This window comes from Mus caroli, unplaced genomic scaffold (assembly GCF_978045245.1).
Source record: "Mus caroli unplaced genomic scaffold, Mus_caroli_1 scaffold_6, whole genome shotgun sequence".
Lineage (NCBI taxonomy): Eukaryota > Metazoa > Chordata > Mammalia > Rodentia > Muridae > Mus > Mus caroli.
The window spans coordinates 1,095,095-1,120,059 of NW_028227261.1; the positions used below are offsets into that span (position 1 = coordinate 1,095,095).

At 50.3% G+C, this 24,965-nt stretch overlaps 1 protein-coding gene across 2 annotated transcripts in view; it reads left to right on the top strand.

The window, feature by feature from the left end:
- Ski (SKI proto-oncogene) overlaps window positions 1-24,088 on the top strand; it is a 68,859-nt gene extending 44,771 nt beyond the window's left edge. Inside the window, exons 2-7 of one of the 2 annotated variants that reach the window (XM_021160770.3) lie at window positions 17,321-17,443; window positions 17,577-17,692; window positions 18,343-18,605; window positions 18,710-19,002; window positions 20,101-20,331; window positions 20,756-24,088. In XM_021160770.3, the coding sequence (XP_021016429.1) occupies window positions 17,321-17,443; window positions 17,577-17,692; window positions 18,343-18,605; window positions 18,710-19,002; window positions 20,101-20,331; window positions 20,756-20,944 (1,215 nt within the window). In that variant the 3' untranslated portion in view covers window positions 20,945-24,088. The remainder of the gene's footprint in view (window positions 1-17,320; window positions 17,444-17,576; window positions 17,693-18,342; window positions 18,606-18,709; window positions 19,003-20,100; window positions 20,332-20,755) is intronic. The other variant, XM_029475805.2, reaches the window with a different exon arrangement.
- The last annotated feature ends 877 nt before the right edge of the window (window positions 24,089-24,965 follow it).

Consider the following 24,965-nt stretch of genomic DNA (forward strand, 5'->3'; position numbering starts at 1 on the left):
CCTTGAATGGAGCGAGTGTGAGGTACAGGTGTCAGAACAGTCATTTCTTTTGGGGCTACCAGGACCTTGAACACATGTAATTGTTTTGTTCTTGAACACCATGGAGAGCTAACACCATGGTTTCCTCATTTCTTGGTCCTCACATTGTGCAGTCTACTCTCTGGCTCACTGATGGAGCAAGGAACAGCGGGGTGGGATGTGTCTGTCTTGTATCAGGCAGGTTTATAGCTGGGACACTGAGTGGACCTGGAAAGTCACCTCGTATGGATATTCTGGGCCTTCATGCTTTGCATATCTTACAGTCTGTCTGAAAAGTCTGACCTTGAGGATGTCGAAAATGCTTGTAAGGACTCACCCCAACCCACTCTGGCTATTGCCGGACTCCCATGTCATGGATGCTCAGCACACAATGGCTTGGGATGGCAGGCAATATGAATATGTGTAACAGCTCTTCTAGATTTGAACCCAATGGTGAGGTGCTTACCACTGACTAGAAGTAATTGCAGAGGCCTGTTTTCTTCTCAGTCCCAGGCACCAAGCTTGGAAGCTTGTGTGTGCCTGGGGCAGGTGTTAGAACAGCCCCCTGTTTGTCCTCATCTGCTTCAGGAGGCTCTGTAGATCCCCAGGGCTGTGGTAATTGGCATTCACTCAGGGCCGCAGAGCTCCTTGCATGGCTATGCAGGCTCTAGCCCTACCCTGCTCCTCTTCCAGAGCAGACAGAGGCAAAGCCACATGGGGGTGTTTTTATTTAGTTTTTGAAGACAGGAAAGTGTTGGCCCTGGACAGGAAATGTGGCCATGTGTTTTCTCTGGGCAAGAGGATTTCCAATTTAGAGGGAAATGAAAATGGCCAAACATTTCACTCTGGGATGGAGCATAGTGACAGTGGGGCAGAGTCTTTGTACACAGTGCTGGGTTCTGGACAAGGGTCCACCTTATCTGCATATTCGTTTTCAAAGGTCTGGGTCTGGCCCTACACAAAAGTCTTTTGGCTGACATTCCCCTCCTCCCCCCCGCCCCCCAAGCTATCTCTTTCCACAAGAGCACCTTGCCAGGGAGACTGGCTTGTTGGCAGTAGATCTTGCCAGGGATTCTCATGGGACCACTGGTGCAGAGGTCAGGCCACGTCTTTTTTGAGAGTTTCTCTGGTACTTGCGGATATATGCTCACCTATGGATAACTGCTCACCCAGGTTCCCTTCTTATGGGGTCTTTAGCTATATCCTTAGTAAGTGACTTTCCTGGATAGCTGGACCTTCCCTGAGTCGGGCACATCAGTCCTCAGCTCTAGTCCATCGTCACACTGCTTCGAATGCCATTTCTGTAAAGGGCTAGAGACACGATTCAGTGGCTAAGAGCATTGACTGCTCTTGGAGAGGACCCTGGTTCAGTTCCCAGCTCCAACAACCATCCCTAAATCCAGTGTCAGGTGATCCAAAGCATGTTCTGACCACTCTGCAGCAGGCATGCACATGGTACACAGACAGCAGATATTTATGTGGGCAAAACACACATAACATGAAGTGAGTAAATCGAACTTGGGGTGGGAGTGCAGTAGGATTTATTTTATGTGCCTGGACCTTTTAAAGGACCCTGTGCCCTTCAGTGTTAGTTGCCTCTTGGAGTTCTGGGACTAGGAGAGAATATAAAAGCCAGCAGAAGCTGAGAGCTGGGGAGTAGAATTCAGGAGTGGCATTGAGGTAGTTCCAGGAGACAGAAGAGTAGGGTCGGGGGGGGGGGGGAGGACAGTTGGTGACAGGAGAAGCTGAGCTGGGCCAGAGAACATATTGTTAGGAGATGTGAGAAGAGAGTATGGAGAATATAAAGGGAAGATCTACAGGAATGGGGTTTGAGACAGGCTTTCTCTGTATGGCCCTGGATGTCATGGAACTCACTTTGTAAACCAACCTAGGCCTGAGCTTAAGAGATACACCTACCTCTGCCTCCTGAGTGTTGGGATTAAGGGAAAATTGGAAAATTTCCCAGCTCTTGGAAGGCAGAGGCAGGTGGCGCTTTGTGTGTTCCAGCACAGCCAGGGCTATATAGTGAGGCCGACCCCAAACTGAGTGTCCCTAAGCTGTGAACGTAACCTATCACCAGCATCTACCTAGGCCTTGTTATTAGAATGATAGGAAAGTTGAGCATAGACTGTACTTTGTATGGAGACCTGGCAGGCTGCAGTTGCCCTTCCCTGGAAGAGTAAGGAACCTTAGGAGGCCGAGGAACAGAACTAGGTGTCCTCTGAGGTGAAGTGTTGTCCTGAAGAGTCCCTGCCTTCACTCGCCATTGGCACGAAGACCAGGATCCCTTCTGAACCCTAAGATGCTGTGGCTTTGCTCCCTCTTCTGTTCCTTGGCTCACATGAGTTCTAGTTCCTGGAAGGTGGCAGGAAAGCCAGAAGCCGTGGGTCCTAGGGGGCCTGCATGTGGTCCTCAGCAAGCTCTTTCTCCAGCATACCCGTAATTCCTGTGGCTTTGGGATCAACCGAGCTGGCTGTCTTTTCTTTCCACCAGCTGCTGTCTCGCTCTCCTGTCTGCAGCATTTACTGGCTGGCCAGCCTGGGCTATGCATTGTTGCCCATTCCACACCCCTACAGAAGCTGGGGAGCTTGGGGCCTGTGAGAGGAGGGGCAGACTCACTGCTCACTGGGGCTTGAGATGGGAGGAAACATCTCCCAACTCAGCAGTGTCCCCCACATCTCAGGAGAACTAGGGACTTTGCAAAGTCTTATGTGTCACTAACCTTGTCTGTTAGTGTCTGTTAGGATGAGAGTGCATGCTGGGACAGAGCCTGTGAGCTTAGAGAGCAGAGAGAATGACCTAGGGCTGGCATGTAAGTGGCAGGAGACAGCTGTAGCCTGCAGAACCCCAGGCAACTCATTGAGGCTCGGGCTGGGTATTGACTGAGCTGGGTTTAGTGTCGACACTTAAAAGTTATAAGGACTTGGGTTACTCTGGTCCTTTCTCAAGCCACGGCTCCTCAGTGATACATGTTGTATATGTTTCTGGTTACATGAGAGATGGGTCAAAACCAGCTTGCCACTTCCAGATGTTAGAGAGGAAGCCAAAATGTGCTGTTAGGGACCAAGTTGGTCAGGCCTTGAGGCCCAATTGCCCTGCTCTGTGCTATTGAGGGCTTGTTGCTGATGTGTAGGAAGTACAGGAGGTGGGAAGTCTAGCCCTCCTGCTGGCCTGTAGAGACTCTGTGGTTCTGGTGAATCCACGTTCCGAGAAGAGCGAACTACCGCCTGCAGTGTCATTCACCTCCCTCACTTCATGTCCTCCTCACTGCAGCCTGCAGCCTTTCCTCCAGCCCTAGATGGGAAGGCCTGTTTATCTTTATCAATCTCTGGTGAAGGGGTGGCAGCTGGCCAAGCAGCCATTACAGGCTGCCCCGCCCTTAGCGAGAGTCATCTTGATGGAATGTCTGCTGGGAGCAGCTGAGGGACGCTGGGAAAGAATAGGCCCTTTTGCCCTGCCCCCACCCAGACCAGAGCTCCCAGGCAGGGGCACGCCCACATGCCCACATCGCAGACTGCTGTTGTACCAGTGGCTAGCTGTCTTTGGGACTCTGGCCCTTGCATTTTTTTTTTAAGATTTATTTATTTATTATATGTAAGTACACTGTAGTTGTCTTCAGACACTCCAGAAGAAGGAGTCAGATCTCGTTACAGATGGTTGTGAGCCACCATGTGGTTGCTGGGATTTGAACTCTGGACCTTAGGAAGAGCAGTCGGGTGCTCTTACCCACTGTGCCATCTCACCAGCCCTGGCCCTTGCATTTTAAGTTACTTCCCATGTATCATCTAGGGAACATCCTATCTGTTTGGGAGCTTCATTACTCTCTCCTGAAACAGGTTTGTGAGGAGGCGTCAGTGCAGTTCCAGAGTGAGCCCTTGAGTTGTGTCCTTACAAGACCAGGATGTATGTTCCAGTAGTGGCCTCAGTCTGGCTTACTTGGGCCCTCGCTCTTCTCTGCAGGCTTGGCTGGCACGCTAGAGACTTGGCCTTTCTCATCCCATCTCCCCAACCAACCCATGAAAGAAATCCCATCCCAAGGGTGGGCTCTTGCTGTTTTTTGACAGGCCCAGGTCCATGAAAGGAACTTATTGTCAGACCCAACTCCCGGGGCTCCTTTTAGAGAGCCGAGGCGCTCACAGATCTCAGTGGGAGCCTGGGAGGGGAAGGATTGCTCAGTGGGTCCTCCCCGGAGGGAGAAAGAAGGCAGGCTCTTGCTGACTCCGTTTCTTTGGAACAGTATTGGGAGAACTAGAGAATGACCTACTTAAGTTAAGGGAATCAAAGTCAGTCCCCGTAACTGTGCTTGTGCTCCACTGGGGGGCTGGGGTTGTCTTAGGAATCCAGTCTGCCTCCTCAGTAGCACAGTAAGGAGCCAGAAAGTAGGTTAATTTGAGCATGATGAGAGTGTGACTTAGGATGTGTAAAATATTAACGGCAATGACAAAAATAGAAACTTCTAGAGCTGCAGACTCTCCAGAAAAGACCCATAGCTCAAGCAGAGCCAGTTCCAGAGTGAGGCAATGTAGGGTTCACCTGTAGAAGACAGAAACCTGCTGTGGAGACCCTAGCTCTGCGTCACCTGTGGTGTACTGGCTGGTTTTGTGTGTCAACTTGACACAGCTGGAGTTATCACAGAGACAGGAGCTTCAGTTGAGGAAATGCCTCCATGAGATCCAACTGTAAGGCATTTTCTCAATTAGTGATCAAGGGGGAAAAGGCCCCTTGTGGATGGGACCATCTCTGGGCTGGTAGTCTTGGGTTCTATAAGGGAGCAGGCTGAGCAAGCCAGGGGAGGCAAGCCAGTAAAGAACATCCCTCCATGGCCTCTGCATCAGCTCCTGCTTTCTGACCTGCTTGAGTTCCAGTCCTGACTTCCTTGGTGATGAACAGCAGTATGGAAGTGTAAGCCGAATAAACCCTTTCCTCCCCAACTTGCTTCTTGGTCATGATGTTTGTACAGGAATAGAAATCCTGACTAAGACAAATTGGTACCAGCAGAGTGGGGTATTCCTGTGACAACCTGGCCATGTTTTGGGGAGGACTGTGGAAGGACTTTGGGACTTTGGGCTTGAAGATCCATTTGTTGTTAAGAGCTCTGTCAGATGTCGTGTAGGAGCTTGGAAGATAATGTTGAGAACAGTGCAGAAGATGGAGGCCTGGCTTGTGAAATTTCAGAGGGGAATTAAAGACTCTTTTCAGGGCCATTGCTGTTTTGATTGGGAAAATTCTGGAGTGTTTGCTTCAACTGTAGTATTCGGTTCAGGGTTGCCCATGTCTTGGTACTTTTGCCTAAAGGAGCCCAAGTCCTCACTCCCTCACTGTAAGTTGAATGACTACATTATTCTGGCTCTGGTCTGCCCTATGAAGGGGGAATGGGACATGATGATTCTCCACTGACTGATTGCTTTATTAGTAGAACCTGCTGTGGCTAGAGGTCTGGGGTCTGTGGGTTGGCTGTGAGAATTTGGAACTCTGGGCTGCCCCTGGCTGCGATCTGGCCTCCTAACACTAAGGCTACTCTAGTCAGCCCTAGATCATATGGATGTACTCCACAACACATGACTTTTTTTTTTTTAACCTAGGGCTCACCATTCCCACTAGACTAGCTGTCCAATGAGCTTCCAGGATCCACCTGTCTCCACCCCACAGTTTTGGGTTTACAGATGTACGGTACCGTGCCCAGCTTTTATGTGGGTGTCAGGAATCCAAACGCAGGTCCTTGTTTTGTTTTTTTTTTTTTTTTTTTTTGGTTTTTCGAGACAGGGTTTCTCTGTATAGCCCTGGCTGTCCTGGAGCTCACTTTGTAGACCTGGCTGTCCTCGAACTCAGAAATCCGCCTGCCTCTGCCTCCGGAGTGCTGGGATTAAAGGCATGCGCCACCACGCCCAGCAGGTCCTTGTTCTTGAATAGCAAGCACTCTACTCACTGAGCCATCTCCACAGCCCCCGTTGGCTGTCTGACAGGAGCCTTGTCTGAAGTGTAAAGAAAAGAAGGGCTCTGGACCAGGCAGTGGCCAGAGTCGGGCAGGTCCTGGCCATGGGGGAGCGGATGTCGATAGGGCCTGCAAGATGCAGCAGTAACCTTGAACCTAGCTGGAGTAGGCTCAGGGCTCAGTGTGGAGTTAGAACTCTTGACTAAGACAAGGATTATGGATCGTTTGTGTCTGTGTCTGACACTGATTGGATTCTCCTCGTTACATTAAAGAAAACTTGTGGCAGGGCCCAGTAGAGGGTAGTCAGAACCGTTGAGCTACAGGCTGGCAGTGGCAAGGGAGTCTTGTAATGCTGACTTGGGAGAGCTGTGGAAGACCCACTGACCTACTTTGAAAGAGAGAAGCCAGGAGACAGCACATCGTAAGCCCAGGACTTGCCCCATTTTCCTGACATTATGGGTTCTCTGCACATGGATACCGGCTGCTCAGCTCTCTGCTGTTGTGTCTGTGGCCAACTCCATATTTTCATTTGGTTTCTTCTATTCTACATCTGAACACTTCCTCGGGAAACTAATTTTTTCTGTTGGCATACCTGGTCTTTCTGGAAATGTCTTTTTTGTTCCTTTCCTATGTTTCCGTTTAGTGCTCCTCTGTTGACCTGCTCAGTGATTAGGGCTTCCTCTTTTGTGTGTGCATCTTGAGTCTGTCCTGTACTCTAGGCCTTGCGTTTCCTCTGAGATTGGTGTGACAGAAATTTCCAAGTAAACATTTAAAAAAATTCTCACAACCTTTGAGTGAGCAAATGCCTCCTACTGGAAGGTATTGCTGCTTTGAAGGCCGTGGTAGGTCCTGCTTTATGGGAGTAGAGGAGGAGACTGGAGAGACAGACAGGCTGGGGGTTAAGAATGCTTGCTGCTCTATGGAGTGGGTCACTGTGGGCCTGTTAGCGTCGTGGATGTGGAGCAAGCACTGTGAGCAGCTTCATCCCTTTGCATCCCCGCGATGTCCTGTTCTTACTGTGGAGTGAATCTCTGGACTAAAGGACACCGTCTGACATTTTGGGCTGTGGGGCATGTTGAGGATCTTAGGAGATCCCAGCATGTTGAGTTGCTTTGCAGCTTTACTCCCCGCCCCCACAGCCCCCAGTGCAGCCTCCAGACAGCCAGGATATGATACGTTATTGGGACAGTTAATAACAGGATGTAGAATTTTAAGAAGGGACTATTTTGAAAGTCCAGTATCTTCCTTGTTCAAAGTAGCATACTATGAATAGTTTCCATCTGTTTTACCCTCTCGATGAGAGAAACTCACAAGGTAGATGACAGTTGCACTGATTTTATGAAGGGCCCCCAGCAAGTGACAGAGGGTGAGGTTGTCACAAGATGTGCAGCTGTCCCCAGAAACCGCACACCCCTGATAGTAGTCCTGACATTGTATGCCTTTCTGCTCAGTAGTCATTACATTCATTTAGAAACCATGGCGGCGGCTATGCATGTAAATGACAGTTCTGGACCTTTATTGTGAGATTTGGAAATCTGAGAATGATGGAAAAAAAATTTCCCAATGAAAAATTTCTTTTAATAGAACCTTTGGGTGAATAAGTGCTTCTAATTTGAAGAAATTACTGGTTTAAAGTCTATTGTGAATTTGACCTTATGGGGGAAAAGAGGGCTGGAGACATGGCGTAGAGGTTAGAATGCTTGCTGCTTTCACAGAGGACCCAGGTTTGGTTCCCAAAAATAAGACATTAGACACTTCTGGCTTCTTTGGGCACGTATACATACTCACATACAGATATATACATCATTAAAAATTAATACTTTAAAAACAAGGGTTTTTTTGTTTTGTTTTTTCGAGACAGGGTTTCTCTGTATAGCCCTGGCTGTCCTGGAACTCACTTTGTAGACCAGGCTAGCCTCGGACTCAGAAATCCGCCTCCCAAGTGCTGGGATTAAAGGCGTGCGCCACCACACCCAGCTATAAGAACAAATTTTAAATTGAACCATTACTAGGAAATATATGTGTTTTACTAAGGTTTCTCATTGAGTCAGATATGGTGGCATACTTGAATCCCTGGCCAGCCTGGGCTGCTTCAGAGTACTAAATAATTCTTAGGCCCATGTTTGCCCGTGTGTCAAGAATGTCTATAACTTTCTAAGACCTCCCAGTGCTGGTGCCCAGATCAGAGTTTTCTTCTTGTGGTTCATTATACGTGGTAGGTCACAGAGGTCATTATACGTGGTAGGTCACAGAGGTCATTATACGTGGTAGGTCACAGAGGTCCCAGGGGTGGTACAGTGTGGGGCCCCTGTGGTATTGGCCTGGTATTCAAGTGGGGCATAGGTCCGCAGGAGTGCAGAAAGGGCTTCCCTGGGAGAAAGCTGATTGGGGAGGGGGTACTTGGAACACTGGGGCATGGAGTTTAAGCTTGAGTGAAGGGCAGGCAGTGGCATAGGCTTTCCTGACATCAGGATGTGAGCGATAGTAGTCTCTATTAATGGTGCCTGTCCTTGCCTGTGAGTGCTGAGTGCTGAGAATGAGTTTGCCACCCAGGATGGTGGGATTTAGGGACTAGGTGCTGTGAGAGTTGGGTGTTGAGACACCCCCCTACAAGAGGGACACTGTGGCAAACTTGGAGCCCCTGGATGGCCATTTTAGGAGACCTGTGAATATAGCTCTGCCCTAAGGGTTTTGTCTATAGAAGGCAGATGCCTGTGGTAGGACAAGAATCCACCCTGAGTCCCAGTCTTGGCTTGCCTCACATCAGTGCCAGAATATCCTATTACTTTATGTCATGGCGTCCAGTTCCCCGTGGTGTGTATATGCCTCTCATGACAAGGACTGAAATGCTCATGAGAAGTCAGCCACCTGCTCTGAGGGTTCTCTCTTCCTTGTGAGCATTGTGTTTTAAAGACCTTGCAAAGAGAGCTCCTGTTGTTCGCTCGTCTGCATGTCCTAGTCTATGATGTAGCCTTGGTAGATGGCGGCAGCGCAGACCTATGCACTCCTGCAGTACGTTCTTGTGCAGCAGCATCATGGCACCTGGGTTGTTTCTCTGGTGCCACACCCGTGTTGAACTCTGAAGACTGCAGCTCTGTAAACCTCAGCCTTAGGCTTTGGCTTTCCACCAAAAAGTCATGGTCACATTTTTGGGGTCTTTTTTAGCGCTTTTTTTTTTTAAATGATAGCATCATCTAACTCTTTTATAAAATTGTGGCGGTATCATTAGCTGTCATTCTCTAGTTGCTCCACCCTAGCCACCAGCCACCTCTGATCTAAGTATGTTGCTGTTAGAGATGTTTTGCACAAAGAAAACCATAGAATATGAAGAGGTTTTTTTTTTTTTTTTGGTTTTTTTTTTTTTTTTTCTGTAACTGGCTTTTATCGTTTAGCAAGATGTTTTCAGAGGTCACATGCATCGTGTCTGTTGATGCCTCCTTGTGAGGGCGGAGTGGGGTCCCAGGCTGCGGACACACCACTGTTCATTCATGTTTTAGTTCCTATTTCTTGGCTGTTGCAAACGGTGGTTGCTGTGAACACATGTGCGTATCTGAGGTGAATTCTGTTACACATGGACTCGTGTGTAGTGGACTCTTCCGTGTGTACGCATCCATAGTAACTGGTATGTGTACTAGACTTCCATGTGTGTGCATCTGTAGTAGATTCTGTTTCCCGTGGTTCTGGGAGACAGAGCCGGGTTGGGATTGCTGGGCCATCATTACTAATACCAGTATTGTCCAGGTCTTTAAAACCATGCATGTAGGCACATGTACCACCTCACCTCACTGTGCTTTTTAATCAGAAATGTTTATCGTGAGACAGTTGTGGGTGGAGGCAGTTGTGAGAAACAGTGCAAAGATTTCCTGCGTGGACCTGGGACTCTCTCAGTGGCAGCCCCTTGCAGCAGCGCAGGATGTGCTCAAGCAAGAGATTGCTGGTCATTTGGCTCCCCTGGTTTCTTTGTTGGTTGGCTTTTAAATGGTTTTGGAGTTTGGTGCTGGGGAACAAACACAGGGCTTTATATTGACACATCCTGCCTCCTGCCTACCGTTGACTGTGGTTTTCATCCTGGTTGTCCTAGTGGGCATGAGACGGTATCTCATTGTGCCTGCCTTATTACTTACTACCAGGATGTGTTTGGTTGTAGAGGTCACAGACACCAGCCTTGGGTCAGGATATAGGGAGAGGGTGCAGGACAGCCACGGTCAGTGTCCACCTCTGGTAGGGTAATTGAGGGCTTGGTGCGTACTGGGTGAACAAAACTTGTTCTTTGTGGATCTTACGTGGGGATCTACAGGGCATGTGTAGTAAGGTCCTTCTGTGAGCCTGGAACTGAATTGATGCGGACAGTGCTGACCCTTCCCTGTTTGAGTGTCTACAAATGAGGATACTACCAGGGGCTAGCCCTCCCCAGAATCTGCATGAGACTGATAAGACCCAGGGCTAGGACTGATGCCATCCTTAGAAGCCGTTGGCAGGCTGTGATTTAGTAGGAAAAATATTTGTCCAGTTTGCTAAGTTCTTGGCAATAGAGGGTCAATAATAGAGGGTCTATTGTGTTCTCTCCTTGAGAACAGGTATCATCCCTGTGTGCTAAGTTGGCCCTTCTCACTCAGGGGTGGTTAGGCTGTGGCTACAGCTGCCCAGACTTCCTTAGCAGCAGCCTTACTGTAGCCACCTGGAATGGTATGAAAATAGACATAGCTACCTAGGCTGTGTTTGCCATAGTGTGTCCTTTGACACTTGCCACACACATAGGCCTTAGAGTCTAAGAGCTGAGCAGGTAACCCTTCAAGGTGAAGTACAGTCATTTGGAAATAGATGGCCCTAACCTTGGCTGCTACACACACACACACCCTCTACATCAGTGGTTCTCAACTTGTGGGTTGCAACCCTTTAGGGGTTGGAAGACCCTTTCAACAGGGGTCACATATCAGATATTTACATTATGATTTAAAACAGCAAAATAAAAGTTACAAAGTAACAATGAAAAAAATTTTATTGTTCGTGGTCACCACAACATGAAGAATTGTATTACAGAGGTCACAGCATCATTGTTGGGAGAGCCACTGCTCTACATGGGACCCTTATTTCAATACCTGTGAGAGGTCTGGAGATGGACATTAGTGTTTGACCATTTGCAGGCACAAAAAGAAGATTATAAGAAGCAGTCACCTGCCCTGTTGGCCACTTGTAGTTTCCTTGGTACACAGACCCCATTCTGGCTCTGTCTTTAGGCTGCACCTCAGGTGCATGTGAACTGTGCCCAGCGTCTCAAACTCTGGGTAAGACATTGCATCTTTCTGTGTCTGGGTCCTTTGTGGGGCTGATGCCCCTGGTTTGTCACCCCAGGTGCTGCCCACCATCTTCCTCTCCAAGTGCTTCAGACACATCCATCATGGGATTAAAGTATTTCTACACTTACCACCTTCCCAGTGGCTCTCTGCTGAGTCTTGCTAGACACAACTGGCGTTTCCCACCCCGAGAGCTGTTTTCTGGTGGTGCCGTTGGATACTGTCTTTTGGGTCCATGTCAGGGTCAAAAGTAGAGTTTCCCAAGGCTCGGCCCACCAGACCTTGCAGAGCGTTCAAGCTCAGGAGAGGTGTGTTTGTGAAGCGTGCCTGGCTCAGCCTCACCGCTTTCTGTTAGGAAGCTATAGTCAACAAGCAACTCCCCTGGAATATGCAGGAGCTGCTTGTTCTTGGACATAAGCATAGGTTAGCCTTGTCCACCATCGTTGAGTTACTTCCAACCCTGGTGTACCATGGAGGTCCCAGCCCTGAGGGGTAGCCAGGTGTAAGGCCTCTGACTTTGGTAAGGTTGCTTGACATTGTCTCTGGTTCCAGAATTGAGGTAACATCAAAATATCCTGTTAAAGGTTTGCCCCACACTAAGGAGATCATGGACTCCCAGATGGCCCACATATGTTGCTCTCTGGGCCTGGGTGTGGACTATCTTTGTATAAATGGCAAACCCTAGTGGCCAGGAGGTTTGAGGTAGTCATCAACAACATCACAACACTGGCAGAAGTTGTCAACCAGAGGGACCACAGGTAGACTGCTAATGTAACCTCTGAGGGTCCTTATGCATCTAGCAGAATGTCAGCTGGACCCAGTCTATCTCAGTGTATCTATGGTAGAGTCTGCCTGTGCCATGATACTTAGTTGGGTCTTGGCGTCTGGTGAATATTCTATATGTGCGGCAACTCCTACCAGGGCAGACAAGGTGAAACCTCCTTTTGCTCTGGGGTGTTGGCATCTCCTTGTATCTGGCTCTAGAGTCTGGAAGAGAACAGCCAGCACTTTGTCCACAGTGAGCCAGAGAGAGAGAGATGCAACTCACTTCCCTCCCTCCCTCCCTCCCTCCCTCCCTCCCTCCCTCCCTCCCTCCCTCCCTCCCCCCTCATTTCCTTCCTCTTTTCCAATTTGGGAAGGGACCTGGAAAGATTGCTTAGTGATTAAGAATACATCTTTTGCTCTTGCAGAAGACCTGGATGGATTCTATTTCCAATACCCACATGTGGTTCACAACTTCCCATAACTGCAGTGGCAGAGGCTCCAGTAGACACTCACATAATAAACGCATGCAAGCAGAGTGCTTAGCCAAGGGGTGGTGGAGCACGCCTTTAATCCCAGCAAGCTGCAGGCAGAGGCAGGCACATCTTTTAGTTTAAGGCCAGTGAGTTCCAGGATACACAGAGAAATCCTGTTTTGAAAACAACAACAAAACTATGCATATAAAATGAAATAACTTCACTCCCCAAAGTATAGTTTTAGAGACTTCCTTGTTTTAATTTGTGATGTGTTTAAATGCTTTGTCTGCACATACATCTACATACCCACCATGTGCATTCCTGCTGCTGGGAAAGTCAGAAGAGGACATTTGATCCTGTGGGACCTGAGTTCCAGATGATTGTGAACCACTCTGTGGGTGCTGAGAATAAAACCCAAGTCTTCAGCAACAGCAGCAAATGCTCTTAACCACCGAGCCATTTTTTTATGTTTGCATGTTCACATGTATATATGTATGTGTGCCATGCCATGTGTGTGACTAGTACCCATGGAGGCCAGAAACTGGAGTTCCCTGAAACTGGAGTTGGAGATGGTTGTGAGTCACCTTGTGAGTGCTGGGAACCAAATCCAAGTCCTCTGGAAGAACAGCCATTGCTTTTACCCACTGAGCATCTCTAGCTCAAGGGATGCATAGACAGCATTTCTGAGAGCTTCTAAATAGGTGGGTATTACATGATGTCCCCACAGCAGAGCTGGCTCACACCTGGGAAGACTGTTCCTGTCACAAGCCAATTCTGAGTCCCTTCCCGTCATTGCCGTTTAGTCCTCAAGCCTGGCACATATTGCACAGGGAATGCTTAGGAGTGAGGCACCGAGATCTCACAGACTTCTCCCAGATGACTGCGGCCCTTTGCATGCACAGAGAGCGGGGCCTAGCCTGCCTTATTGCTATTGGCAGCTGTTGAGTTTGGGTGTTCCCTCGTAATCCATCCTGTTGTATTTGTGTGTTTAAGGGCCTAAGTGACAAGAGACCCTGGCACTGGATAGGCTGAGAGCCTGGCTGGAATCAGGCCAGCCTCATTTCCTGACACTTGTTCCTTCTGTTGGCCTTTCCTGCCTCTGTCGTTTGGAAGCTTGCCTGGGTTCTGCCCTGTGGTATGGGTACTGTCTGCATTGTCAGGGACATACAGCAGAGTCCCTGTGTTCTCCCATGACCATTTGGTAGTCACTTAAAGATGGTTGGCGTCTGGGGCAGTGACCAGAGCACTATAGGAAGTTAAGCTGCATGTTCTGATAACAATCCACCCACCCACACACACACACACACACACACACACACACACACATATTCACAATCAAGGATAAGAAACTGGATGCAGCTGGAAGGATGGCAGCGCAGGCCTTGGGGACAGGTTCTGAGGCAGACTATTTTTTTGTTTGTTTTATTTTCGGGACAGGATCTCTTTATGTAGCTCTGACTGTCCAGGAACTTGCTATGTAGACCAGGCTGGCCTTGGACTCCCAGTGTGCATGCGTGCCCCATCACCTTGGCTCTGATAATGAAGTTTCTTCAATAGTCGGGGCTATCTTGGGATGAACCATGGCAGTGAGCTTGTTCTTTCAGGACTGGCCATGAGTGGAGACTGTCAGGATTCTGTAGCGTGTGAGGTGAGCAGATGCTGTGTAGGGGCCCCTGGTGGTTCTCAATTTCTTCTGTGGGTATCTAGTTACAATGATCACCTTAGCACAGTGTGCAGACCTCTTTTAGAACCCTGAACCTACTCACTGCCTTCGCAGTGCCAGCCATAGTGACTACTGCCTGTGACAAGTTGCCATGCCTTGGGACGATTTCTCCAGCTCCCTGCTGTCTATGCTTATTGGGCATAAGGGCATAGGCATCCACAGGGTGCACTGTCTGTGCTGAATGGCTCCTGCTGGCCACAAATCCCTGAGGCCCTGCCTGGCAGTTCTCTGTCTGTCTGAGGCTAGAGACAAGTGCTAGACACAGCAGCCACATTGGCCACAGCTCATGTGAATGCCAGGCTCCACTGTAACCCACAGGCCCATAGTGTCCTGTCCTGTTTCTTTCCTTGGTCAGCAAGAGTGTATCAAGTATTCTTTCTGAGGTAGAAGGTGAAGAAATGTTAAGTTCTCTGTAGGTCACCGTGCAGGGTGGGGTGGGGAAGGGAGGGGTGGGGTGGGCATATTCAGCTGGCTCTTCACCTGCTTTGGGATGGATCTGCATATCCACAGCCCTTCCTGCACAGGTGCAGAGGTCACACTCAGTGACACCTGTTCTCAGTGTCTTTGCCCTTGGGATGTGGGGGAAACAAACACCACTGTCTGAAGCCCCAGAGAGGAAGTGGCCACAGGGCACTGCTGTGGCCGGCTCAGCTGGCTCCTCCCTGATATAGCCTGATAATAGCTCTTGGTATTGGACTTTTTGGGGCAGGGCTGCCTCTTGTCAACCTGTTTAGGTCCTGGCTTTAGTATGTGGGTCCAGAGCTCCCCTCCTGGCTTGTAGGCACTGTGGACTGTTTTTGAGGCCCCAAGAAAGGTTAGGCTTAGGGTTAGTCCTAACTGGTTCTCCTAGAGAGGACACATGCTATGGTACAGTTTTGTTAACCATTGGATGACTCCAAGGACTCCTAGTGTCCATGCTGTGGACACTGATATACCAAACCTGATGAAGCTCTTTCTCTGCTCCTTTGAAAAGTAGGACACCTGCCAGGTGGCCCTCCACCAGGGCCCTCTTGCTTAACTGCCCTTCAGCTCATGTATGCAGCTAGCTTGGTACTAAAGGGGAAATTCCTGGCACTGTCTAGTTTTAACACTTCCTTGTTCTGTAAGAGTTCTACTTGCCTTTGGACTTTCTATGAACATCTCAGGAGAGTTGTTCCAGCTACCTTAAGACTCTTCCACTAGCTCCAGGGGCTTCCCCGTCCCATGTGTGAAGAAACATCTGGGTTGCCTTAGGAGACTTTGACCCCAGTATAGTAGTCTAGCAACCCCCTGCCTCCCGCCCCAGGGCCCTTCTGAACAGGAAGTAGCCTTACCCAGTGGTCCTATTCCTCAGCATTTTCTGCTGGGTCACAGTTTTGAGGCTGCCTGAGAGGTGTCCCAGACTAGACTTGTGGCTTTCTCTGTGAGAGACTAGATAGAGCTCACTTTTTGCACCTGTTCCAGTGTCTGCTCAGACAGGAAGCCCCACCCTGGTGTGCAACACCCACCTTCTGCCTTCATTGTGGGAGGGATCCTTGCAATTCCGGAAGTGGGTTCTTCTGCCCCAACCAGCATCCTGAATATCTATTCCTGCAGGGAGCATACATGGCCTCCACTGAGCCTCTGCTAAGTGACGGCTTGACACTATGAGTTATTCCCTCTAGAAAGGTAGTTTTGGTGTCTTTTTTTTCTTGAACAGTTATTTGTATGTGTTTGAGGAACATGCACCCCAGCTGAGCGTGGGTTTGTCTCTGAAAGTGCCCTGGGGACACCACCAATGTCATCCCTCCAGTGATTTCCCCCAGTGCAGGCCCCTGAATACAGAGGTCCTTCCCTTTCTGAGCACTAGGGGTAGAGGCACTCACTGTCTTGCTCGCCCCAAAGACTTGCTTATTATACTTGCAAAGGCAGCAGGCCTCCCAGGCACAAGCACTGGACAGGGACCCAGCACATGCACTGCTCACTACCTGGGCCTTGGTGAAGGCCTCCAGTGAGGCAGATCATCTCTCCTCCAGGTTTCGTGAAAGGAAACCTGTCAAGCTGTTACCTTGGCTGCCTTCTTCCTCATTGCCTCTTCAAGGAAGGCAAGGCCAGTTTTATGATAAGTTGTTTCCCCCAAGTATTCTAGAGAAGAGCCCTGTTCTTCTGTAGACCTGAGGCCTCCTGACTGGAGATCAGAGGCCTCACTTTGGCTGCATCTCTCCCATCACACCCAATGTAACTCCCCCTTTAAAAGGAGGCTGTGTGTGGGGCCAAGGTGTAAACTCTGCAATGTCTGCCTTGGGGTCCATGTCATCTACTTAGACCCTAGCTGAGGGACAGTAGCTTAGCTTCTATAGGCTTAGCTGCTGGGGAAGAGGCCCATGGATTGTTCTGTACAGGGAATGCGTGTGTGACATGTGCCATTTATTTAGGGTGAGGGCCATTGGATTTCACGTACTGACTGGCTCGGGTGTGTACCACTTAATGCTGGATGTCAAAATAGATGATGGCTGGTGCCTGAGAAAAGTTAGGGTCCTGGGTGGCTTCTGTAAGCTGACAGCAAAGGCAGTGTGGTGACACCTGGTGAAAGCTGTTTTGTGAGGTGTGTCATGATCCTTCAAGTTGAGTATTTCCTTCCTCTGCGGAGAGGGTAACTGCAGTGCTCTCTAATGACTCAGTGATAAAGGCCACCCAGAGGGTAGCCCAGCCCTCCCAGGCTCCTTACAGGCTTTAATACAGCTGGTTGTTGGGTCACACATGAGCCTGAAGTCATTGCTGCTGGGTCATTTAGCCCATTCCTGATACGGTCCTAGAGTGGGACTGGTCCCGTCCAGCCTTCCCAGCATCATAGCTGTGTTCTAAAGTAGTGTGGACTGAAGGCAAAGAAACTCAGGTCAAAGCACACAGAGCCCGCTGCAGCATAGCATTTCTCTGTCTCATGTGACATCCTCGTCCCTTAGCAGACACATCAGGCTTACCTTTCTGCACAGGGTCAAGGGCACACTGTGTTTGTAGCTCCGTACGTTTGGGTCCCCGGGGCTCCTTCATAGCTGTGGAGTTACGATGATCCAGTGGGGAGCTTGCTGCCATGGGGCTGGTAGGAAGACCTGCCTGGGCCCAGGGATCCCAACAGGGCCTTTTGTATTGATCACAGGTCTCAGAGCCCCCAGCTTCCATAAGACCCAAAACAGACGACACTTCCTCACAGTCCCCTGCATCTTCTGAGAAGGACAAGCAGTCCACTTGGCTGCGGACCTTGGCTGGTTCCTCCAATAAGGTGCTATGTGGGAACCTGTCTGGGGTCTTTGGGGAGGGTGCAAGGCTCTTAGAGCCAACTCTGTGGCTCTACTCAGCCTCAGGGGCATAAAGTGGCGTGTTTTTCTGTAATCTCACATAGATTTTCTTGACAGAGCCTCGGCTGCACTCACCCTCGCCAGCGCCTTTCTGCTTTCCGGCCCTGGTCCCCTGCAGTGTCTGCGAGTGAGAAAGAGACGTCCCCACACCTCCCAGCCTTGATTCGAGACAGGTGAGTGGGGAATAGACAGGACTGAACGCTGGTTTAGCAGGCTTTGATGGTGTTGGTGCCTTTAGTCTTAGGATAAACTGCCTAGACCTTTGAAGTTTTTGATGAAGATGCTGAGTTCACAGACAGTATTAAGAATTAGCCTCCAGCCTGGCGTGGTGGCGCACACCTTTAATTCCAGCACTCGGGAGGCAGAGGCAGATGGATTTCTGAGTTTGAGGCCAGCCTGGTCTACAAAGTGAGTTCCAGGACAGCCAGGGCTATACAGAGAAACCCTGTCTCGAAAAACCAACCAACCAACCAAACAAACAACCAAACAAACAAACAAACAAAAAGATTTAGCCTCCAGCATTCAAGAGGCAGAGGCAACTGAACCTCTGTGAGTTTCAGGCCAGTCTGGAATGGATAGCAAATTCCAAGCCAGGCTTGCATAAAGATTCTGCCTCTGAAAACATGAAGGTCTAGTTGTGTACTGTCCTAGCCCAACCTGTGGGGCTTTTGTGGTTCTCAGCCATTTGAATCTTGACCTTGTTAGGTAAAGTAGACAGAGAAGATGTCCTGTGTCCAGACCAACTGAGCAGGGTGCGTTCTACAACTCATGTAGGGGTTTGAGAGGCAGATATATACCCTGGCTAAGCAACTGTTTCCTATAGCTTCTACTCCTACAAGAGCTTTGAGACAGCCGTGGCCCCCAATGTGGCCCTAGCACCACCAACACAGCAAAAGGTTGTGAACAGTCCACCCTGCACCACCGTGGTCTCCCGGGCACCAGAGCCTCTTACTACTTGTATCCAGCCACGAAAGCGGAAGCTGACTCTGGACACACCAGGAGCCCCAGACGTGCTGACACCTGTGGCTGCTGCAGAGGAAGACAAGGATTCTGAGGCCGAGGTTGAAGTTGAAAGCAGAGAGGAGTGTAAGTGTGGACTCTGCCTTGGGAGGTGGGGTATGGGGGTGCATTTGGTATGACCAAGCCAGCGTACCCTGGAGTGCCTAATGCTTTGGTTTTTCTGTCCTCAGTCACCTCCTCCTTGTCCTCGCTGTCCTCTCCGTCCTTTACCTCGTCCAGCTCTGCCAAGGATCTAAGCTCCCCAGGCATGCATGCTCCACCCGTGGTTGCCCCTGATGCTGCAGCCCATGTTGATGCCCCAAGTGGGCTGGAGGCAGAGTTGGAGCACCTGCGGCAAGCCCTGGAGGGCGGCCTGGATACCAAGGAAGCCAAAGAAAAGTTCCTGCATGAGGTGGTCAAAATGCGAGTTAAGCAAGAGGAAAAGCTGACAGCAGCCCTGCAGGCTAAGCGCAGCCTGCACCAGGTAAGGTGGGCAGCAAGGAGGCCCATGAAATACAGGAGACAGCCTCCTTTTCGGCTGCCCAAGCCCCCTTGGAGACCCGTGGGGTTCTTCCCCAAGCTTCCAGGAAGGTTCCCATAGTGGTCCCAGCCTCAGCTCTCCCTGTCCGTGGGCCTCACTAAAGAATTGGTGTGTTTTCTTGGCCATGACAAAGACCAGAGTGTTAATGGGAGGGAGGAGTGGCTGTAGGAGTGCTGCCTCTCGCTCTGTGAGGAGTTGGTTGATTCCCCAGCAACGTCAGGGATGGTTTCTGAAGCCCCTTGGAGAAGAGCCGAGGCACCTGGGATACCACTTCGGAGGTGTGTGTGTCTCCTGCTCACTAGGCTCCTCTGCTCTTACTTCTTCTCTAGGCTGGACCCTTTCTTCTTACACCTTCTCTTCACACTATTTGTTTTTCTGACATGAGTAAGAGAGGCCCAGTTCTCAGGCGCCTAGGGAGAGCGAGGCGCTTAGCTGATGTTCTCCACCAGGACTCAGCATTAAGGCTTTGCTGCAGGCTCAACCTCAGCTGAATTCACACCTCAGCCTGAGTCTGGCAGCTCTGGGGGCAGCCTCACATGCGTGGGCTTTAACACAACACAACCCTGTCAATCCTCAGGGCTGCAGGATTTCAGAGTTCTCCTCAGAGTGGATCTTAGTCATTCCCTCATCTTTCCTTGCCCCCATTCTGGGTAGAGGTGTAATTCTCCACATGAGTATTCATGAGGGTCAGGGGTCACACTGCATGCTTAACAAGTAGGGAAGAACATGAGAAGTACCAAAAGTAACTGGCTCCATCTGGCTAGAAGCCAACGTCAGGCCTCAGGTGCAGTGTCTGAGACGGTGCTGGTGCTATCCTCCGCTCTCATTCAGACAAGGCACGTGCGCTTGGGAGGGGGAGGTGTGAGGAGGCTCTGCTGCAGCCTGTAAATGATGGAGCCGACCATAGCTAGTCATCGATCGCTGCTGAACCCCGTCAGGAAAGACACTGACAGTTAGGGGAACAGCCTGTCAGGTGGCAGGATGGCTGGGAAGATGCTGGGCTGGCAGTACCTTGAACCTGTTGGCTCCATGTCCTCCCAGGAGCTAGAATTCTTGCGTGTGGCCAAGAAGGAGAAACTGCGGGAAGCCACAGAGGCCAAGCGCAGTTTGAGGAAAGAGATTGAGCGGCTCCGAGCTGAAAATGAGAAGAAGATGAAAGAGGCCAACGAATCCCGGGTGCGCCTGAAGCGAGAGCTGGAGCAGGCGCGGCAGGTCCGGGTGTGTGACAAGGGCTGCGAGGCCGGGCGCCTGCGTGCCAAGTACTCAGCCCAGGTACCTACTGTAGTGGATTTGCTAGTAACACTGGCATGTACAGAGGTAGCTGCTGTCACCAATCCAAGGTCCTCAGTTTACCCATTCCTAGCTGGATGTGAGGTGATGATGTGTCACGCCTGGAGACCCTGTGGTGTGTCCAGCAGACCTGGGCCTGGGTGCTGGGGGACTATTTTCCATATGGGTGGAAGTCCACCCCCCAGTACGACCATTATGGCCCCAGAATACAGGCTTTCCTCCCCGCTGCTGGCTTGGGAAGCAAGCTCTAAACTGGGATCAGGAAATGGGCACACAATGGCAGTTTCTGCAGCTTAGGGCTCCAACCCAGTGAGCCCTTGAGGGAAAAGGTCTTCCCCGTTTGTTTTCACTGCTGTTTGGTGCTGGTGCTAGGCACTGCTGACCTCTCGCTTGGCGTCCCTTTCAGATTGAGGACCTGCAAGCGAAGCTGCAGCATGCGGAGGCCGACCGCGAGCAGCTTCGAGCTGACCTGCTGCGGGAACGTGAGGCCCGCGAGCATCTGGAGAAGGTGGTGAGGGAGCTTCAGGAGCAGCTGCGGCCTCGGCCACGGCCTGAGCATCCTGGAGGTGAGAGCAACGCTGAGCTGGGCCCCTAGCCTGGGCAGTGATTGCCACTGCCACGTGGACCCCTATGCGTGCGCAGAGGGCAGCGGGTATGTGGCTTTGCAGGCCCGGCCCATGCCTCTGCAGCCACACAGCACAACGTCTCTACTGTGCCTATTACCAAGCGAGTGTTTGTAACCACATACTTTTGGAATCCACTGCAAAATTTTCTACTGGCCAAGTTCAAGTGAGCAAGCCATGTCCCCAGCTGCAGTCAGAGTTGAGACCGGCTCTGTGGCTTGTAGCTGGTTCTCTGCTTGCTAGAACATTCTAACATTTACACTTTTGTTATAAGCTATTTAAAACCAGTAAGGAGACTTGATATTCAGAGAATCAACATGTTTTTTAATGACTAACTGTAAAAGGCCCCTACACGTGACGCCATCTGGACACCCACTCTGGCGGGGGTGGCACCCACCCACCGCCGTCCTGGGAAGCCATCACCGCTCATCTGTGCCCGCGGCTACAAGAGGACAGCAAGGGTTTTCTTCAGAGTCTATTTTTTCAGCAACAAGGACCCCAGTCTTCCTGCTGCTGCCAGGAAGAGCAGGGAGAGCGCCGCGTGCGAGATGAGCCCCAACACTGCCCGCCTTACCGCCGCTGCCCCGCCCATCACCACTAACCCCACCCTGCGGGCACCAGGAGACCTGAGCCTCGGTTTGCCCAGGCCCCTGGGTGCCCCTGCCCACCTACACCTTGAGGGGCTGACCTGTGTTAGGCAGTGGCCATGGCCCAGTGTGATGTTGTGTTGCTCACACACGCCACCCAGCCACCCATGCGCTGCCTGACCACAGCAACCCCCTCCCGTGCGGCAGACGTCACTCCTTGCATCGTGAGCTGAGGCTGCAGCATTGGAACAAAACAGCATTACATCACTTTTCCTTTAATTTTTTTTTCCTTTTATTTTGTTGTTGTTTGTTGTTCATTTAAACATGTATTTAGAACTGCACTTTGTCAGAACCTTTCAGTCCCATCCTACTCCCCGGTTAACTGAGGTTTTTACCAATTTCTAGAGCAGTTCAAACCCTAAGTGCTCAAGCGCTTACACATCCCCTCTGGTGCTTGGTTGAACAAGGGAATCACAAGACAATGAAAATGCAGAGACTGAACTTGGGGGTCGTTCTGTGCCTTCCAGCATCTTGTACAGCAAACCCTGACTTGTCTTTTTACCCCCAAAATACCGTCTTCAGTAGCGACTGAATCTGCCACTGTCAAAATACGTTACTTGCATTTATTCCAAATAATCTCGTTTACTCTTAACTGTTTATGCAAATTGTATAAGGTTTCTTATGCCCAAGCTTGAAAAATGATTTCCCAGTAGACAAGAGGCCCCCACCCATCCTCCAATTGTGTTTATTTACATGAGAAGATCATACAAAAGCCCTCCGCTCTAGTCCTAGCAGGGCAGCCATGAGCCGAGGGGAGGTGGAGGCGGCTTGTGCAGGTACAAACGACCTCAAGGACTGTGGCCTGCAACTGGAGACTGCTAAGCCCTGACGTCTGGTGCCGAGGTCGTCTGCAGGGTTTTGCCCTTGGTTTACTGAGGGGGGGCTGAGCTGCTGCTGGTCCCCCCTTCTGACGTGCAATGCAAAAGGGACATCATGTATACGCAGCATTTATTTGGAGTTTTTCCTTTGGCTTTTTTTCCTCTCTTTTTCAGTTATGAAACTTGTATGCATGGATTTCACATCTCCATAGCTAGACCCGCCATGGGCATTATGACCGTGTCTCCTAAAGGGTCGGTTTTGTTACGCAACACGAAGAATGCTGTCTCAGCCTTGTTTTTCTAGAGTTGTGTTTTTCAGTCATTTCTTCAAGGAAAACTAAATGATTTAGTTGGAGCAAAGCTTTAAGTGTGTTGGTGTGCTTCTGTGTGGCTGTCCCTGTTGCTAGCAGATCACAGTGATTTGGTCCCATTGGAGCCTTCGGCCCCAGGGGCGCTCACTTTTTCTCAGCAGAGCCTCTCCTTGCCACAGCCCTGGTCACCATCAGTTCCCTGGCCTCCCTCCGTGGTCCAGCACTGGCCCCAGTATGCTGTGTATGCAGCAGGGACTCTTTCCCCACATGCCAGAATGACTTGGATCTGGGAAGGGCGTGTCATCTCAGCAATTGTTCCTCCCAGACCCCTCCTCCCCCTGCTTCCTGTGGGATCAGAGTACGGCTCCTGTTGGCTAGTAGCTTGTGATCTGGGACCTCTGGGGCCTCATGTCTAGGTCATCCTGATGCCTCTGCCTCACTCCCGGGCTCCAGTCCTGGGTGAAGTTGGCAAAGCACTGGGTATCTTGTGCGGCTGTTGTGGAAGGCGGCCCTGCTTGATGCAGGGTCTGCAGTGGCCTGAAGGCAGCCAGGCACTGCATGCCTGTCTCCTTATGAGGAAGGCTGCAAATTTCAGAGAAAAGGGAGTTGAGGTTTCCACCATGTTGGCTGTTGACTCTCCCTGTATGTTAAACCCTTGACCAGTTTACTCGTTTCTATCCTGGAAGATTTTTAACAAAGGGAAAAACCAACAGCAATAAGTCATTGGTGAGCAGCTAACTCGCTCATTGATGAGCAGCTAACTCACACACACACACCCCGACACCCTGCTTTTCATACAGAACTAGCCAATGTAAAGACGACTCACATGTAAATACTTTTTTCCATTTCACACCGTTGTATTATAAGTGTATATGGCGACTCCTTTTCCAGAAACTTTTCTTACCTGTTGGTTGTCTTGTTTCCTGGGTTGTTTTTAACTGAAGACAAAATTGCTCATTTGCCAGAGGGGACAGAAGCGTCTTGTGGCATTTCCCATGTGGTGGCCTCCATGGTACCCACTCTCCCAGTTCCAACGCAGGTTATCCCCTGTGGTTTCTCCCCACATGCCTACCCTACCTAGGGCTGAGGGGGAGGGGCTCTTGCTTTAAGTCAGAAGTCTCAAATGACATGCTCATCAATTAAAGGAAAAAAAAACCCACCTCAACCTTCATAACTGCCCAACAACTACCCCCACCCCCACCCGCGCCCTCCAGTCCTACGCTGCTGCTAACGACAATACGACGGCTTACTCTGCTACTCGAGAACTATTTTTATGTAATTAATGTATGCTTTCTTGTTTATAAATGCCTGATTTAAAAAAAAAAGGAAACAAAGAAAAAGCTTGGCATATTTATCTATTTCTCTGTGTACCTGTTAGTCCTTTTGCCCTCTCCTCTCCCCACCCCCCAGAAACAGATGACATTGTATAATAAAGGACTTTGCGAGTACCATGGGTGCCTGCAGCCCCCATGCATGCAGTCAGGTCCTCAGGAAAGGGGGAGTTGGGAGGCATCTCCACAGGATAGACCTGGAGCTGTTGGTAGCTCAGCTGTGTTACCAGGAACTCTGACCTCGGTAACCTTTTTGGACAGGACTCAGCAGTGCTGGACAGATGGAATGGGCATAGCCCTTCCTGGCAGAGGTTCCACAAGTGTTCTACTGATTCAAAACTCCCTGGGGCCAAACTGAGTGCAGAAGGGTAGACAGGGAAGGCCTGAGTGGAGAAGTCCCCATCCCATGGTCTGGCTGAGGTCTCCTTCATCAGCCAGGTCCTCTGTATGGACACAGCTGCCCCTCCATACTTTGCTACAACTCTTGAAACTCAGCTTCTTGGCTGGTACCAGCTTCTAAGTTTCCTAAGAAAACTTACTGGGGACTCCCTACGTAGGGCTGGCAGCTCCCAGGTGGTCCTGGTTCCTGTCCTGTGACTCCCCATCTTCATGTCTACTCAGACACACCCTGCCTTGCCCACCTCAGCTCAGCTGTGCCAACTTGTCTCCTGGCTCCTGCCTGCCATCAGAGAGTCAAGTGGGCTGTTCCTAGGCCAAGCAAACAAGCCTCTATCTGTCTATCTATAATCTATCTTACCTACCTACCTACCATCATCTGTCCACCCGCCCACCCACCCATTATGGAAAGTCAGATCCCAGGCTTCACCATGGGAAACAGGCCCATGTCCTGTTGTTCTGCGATAGCTGGTCTAGCCAGCCCTGTTCA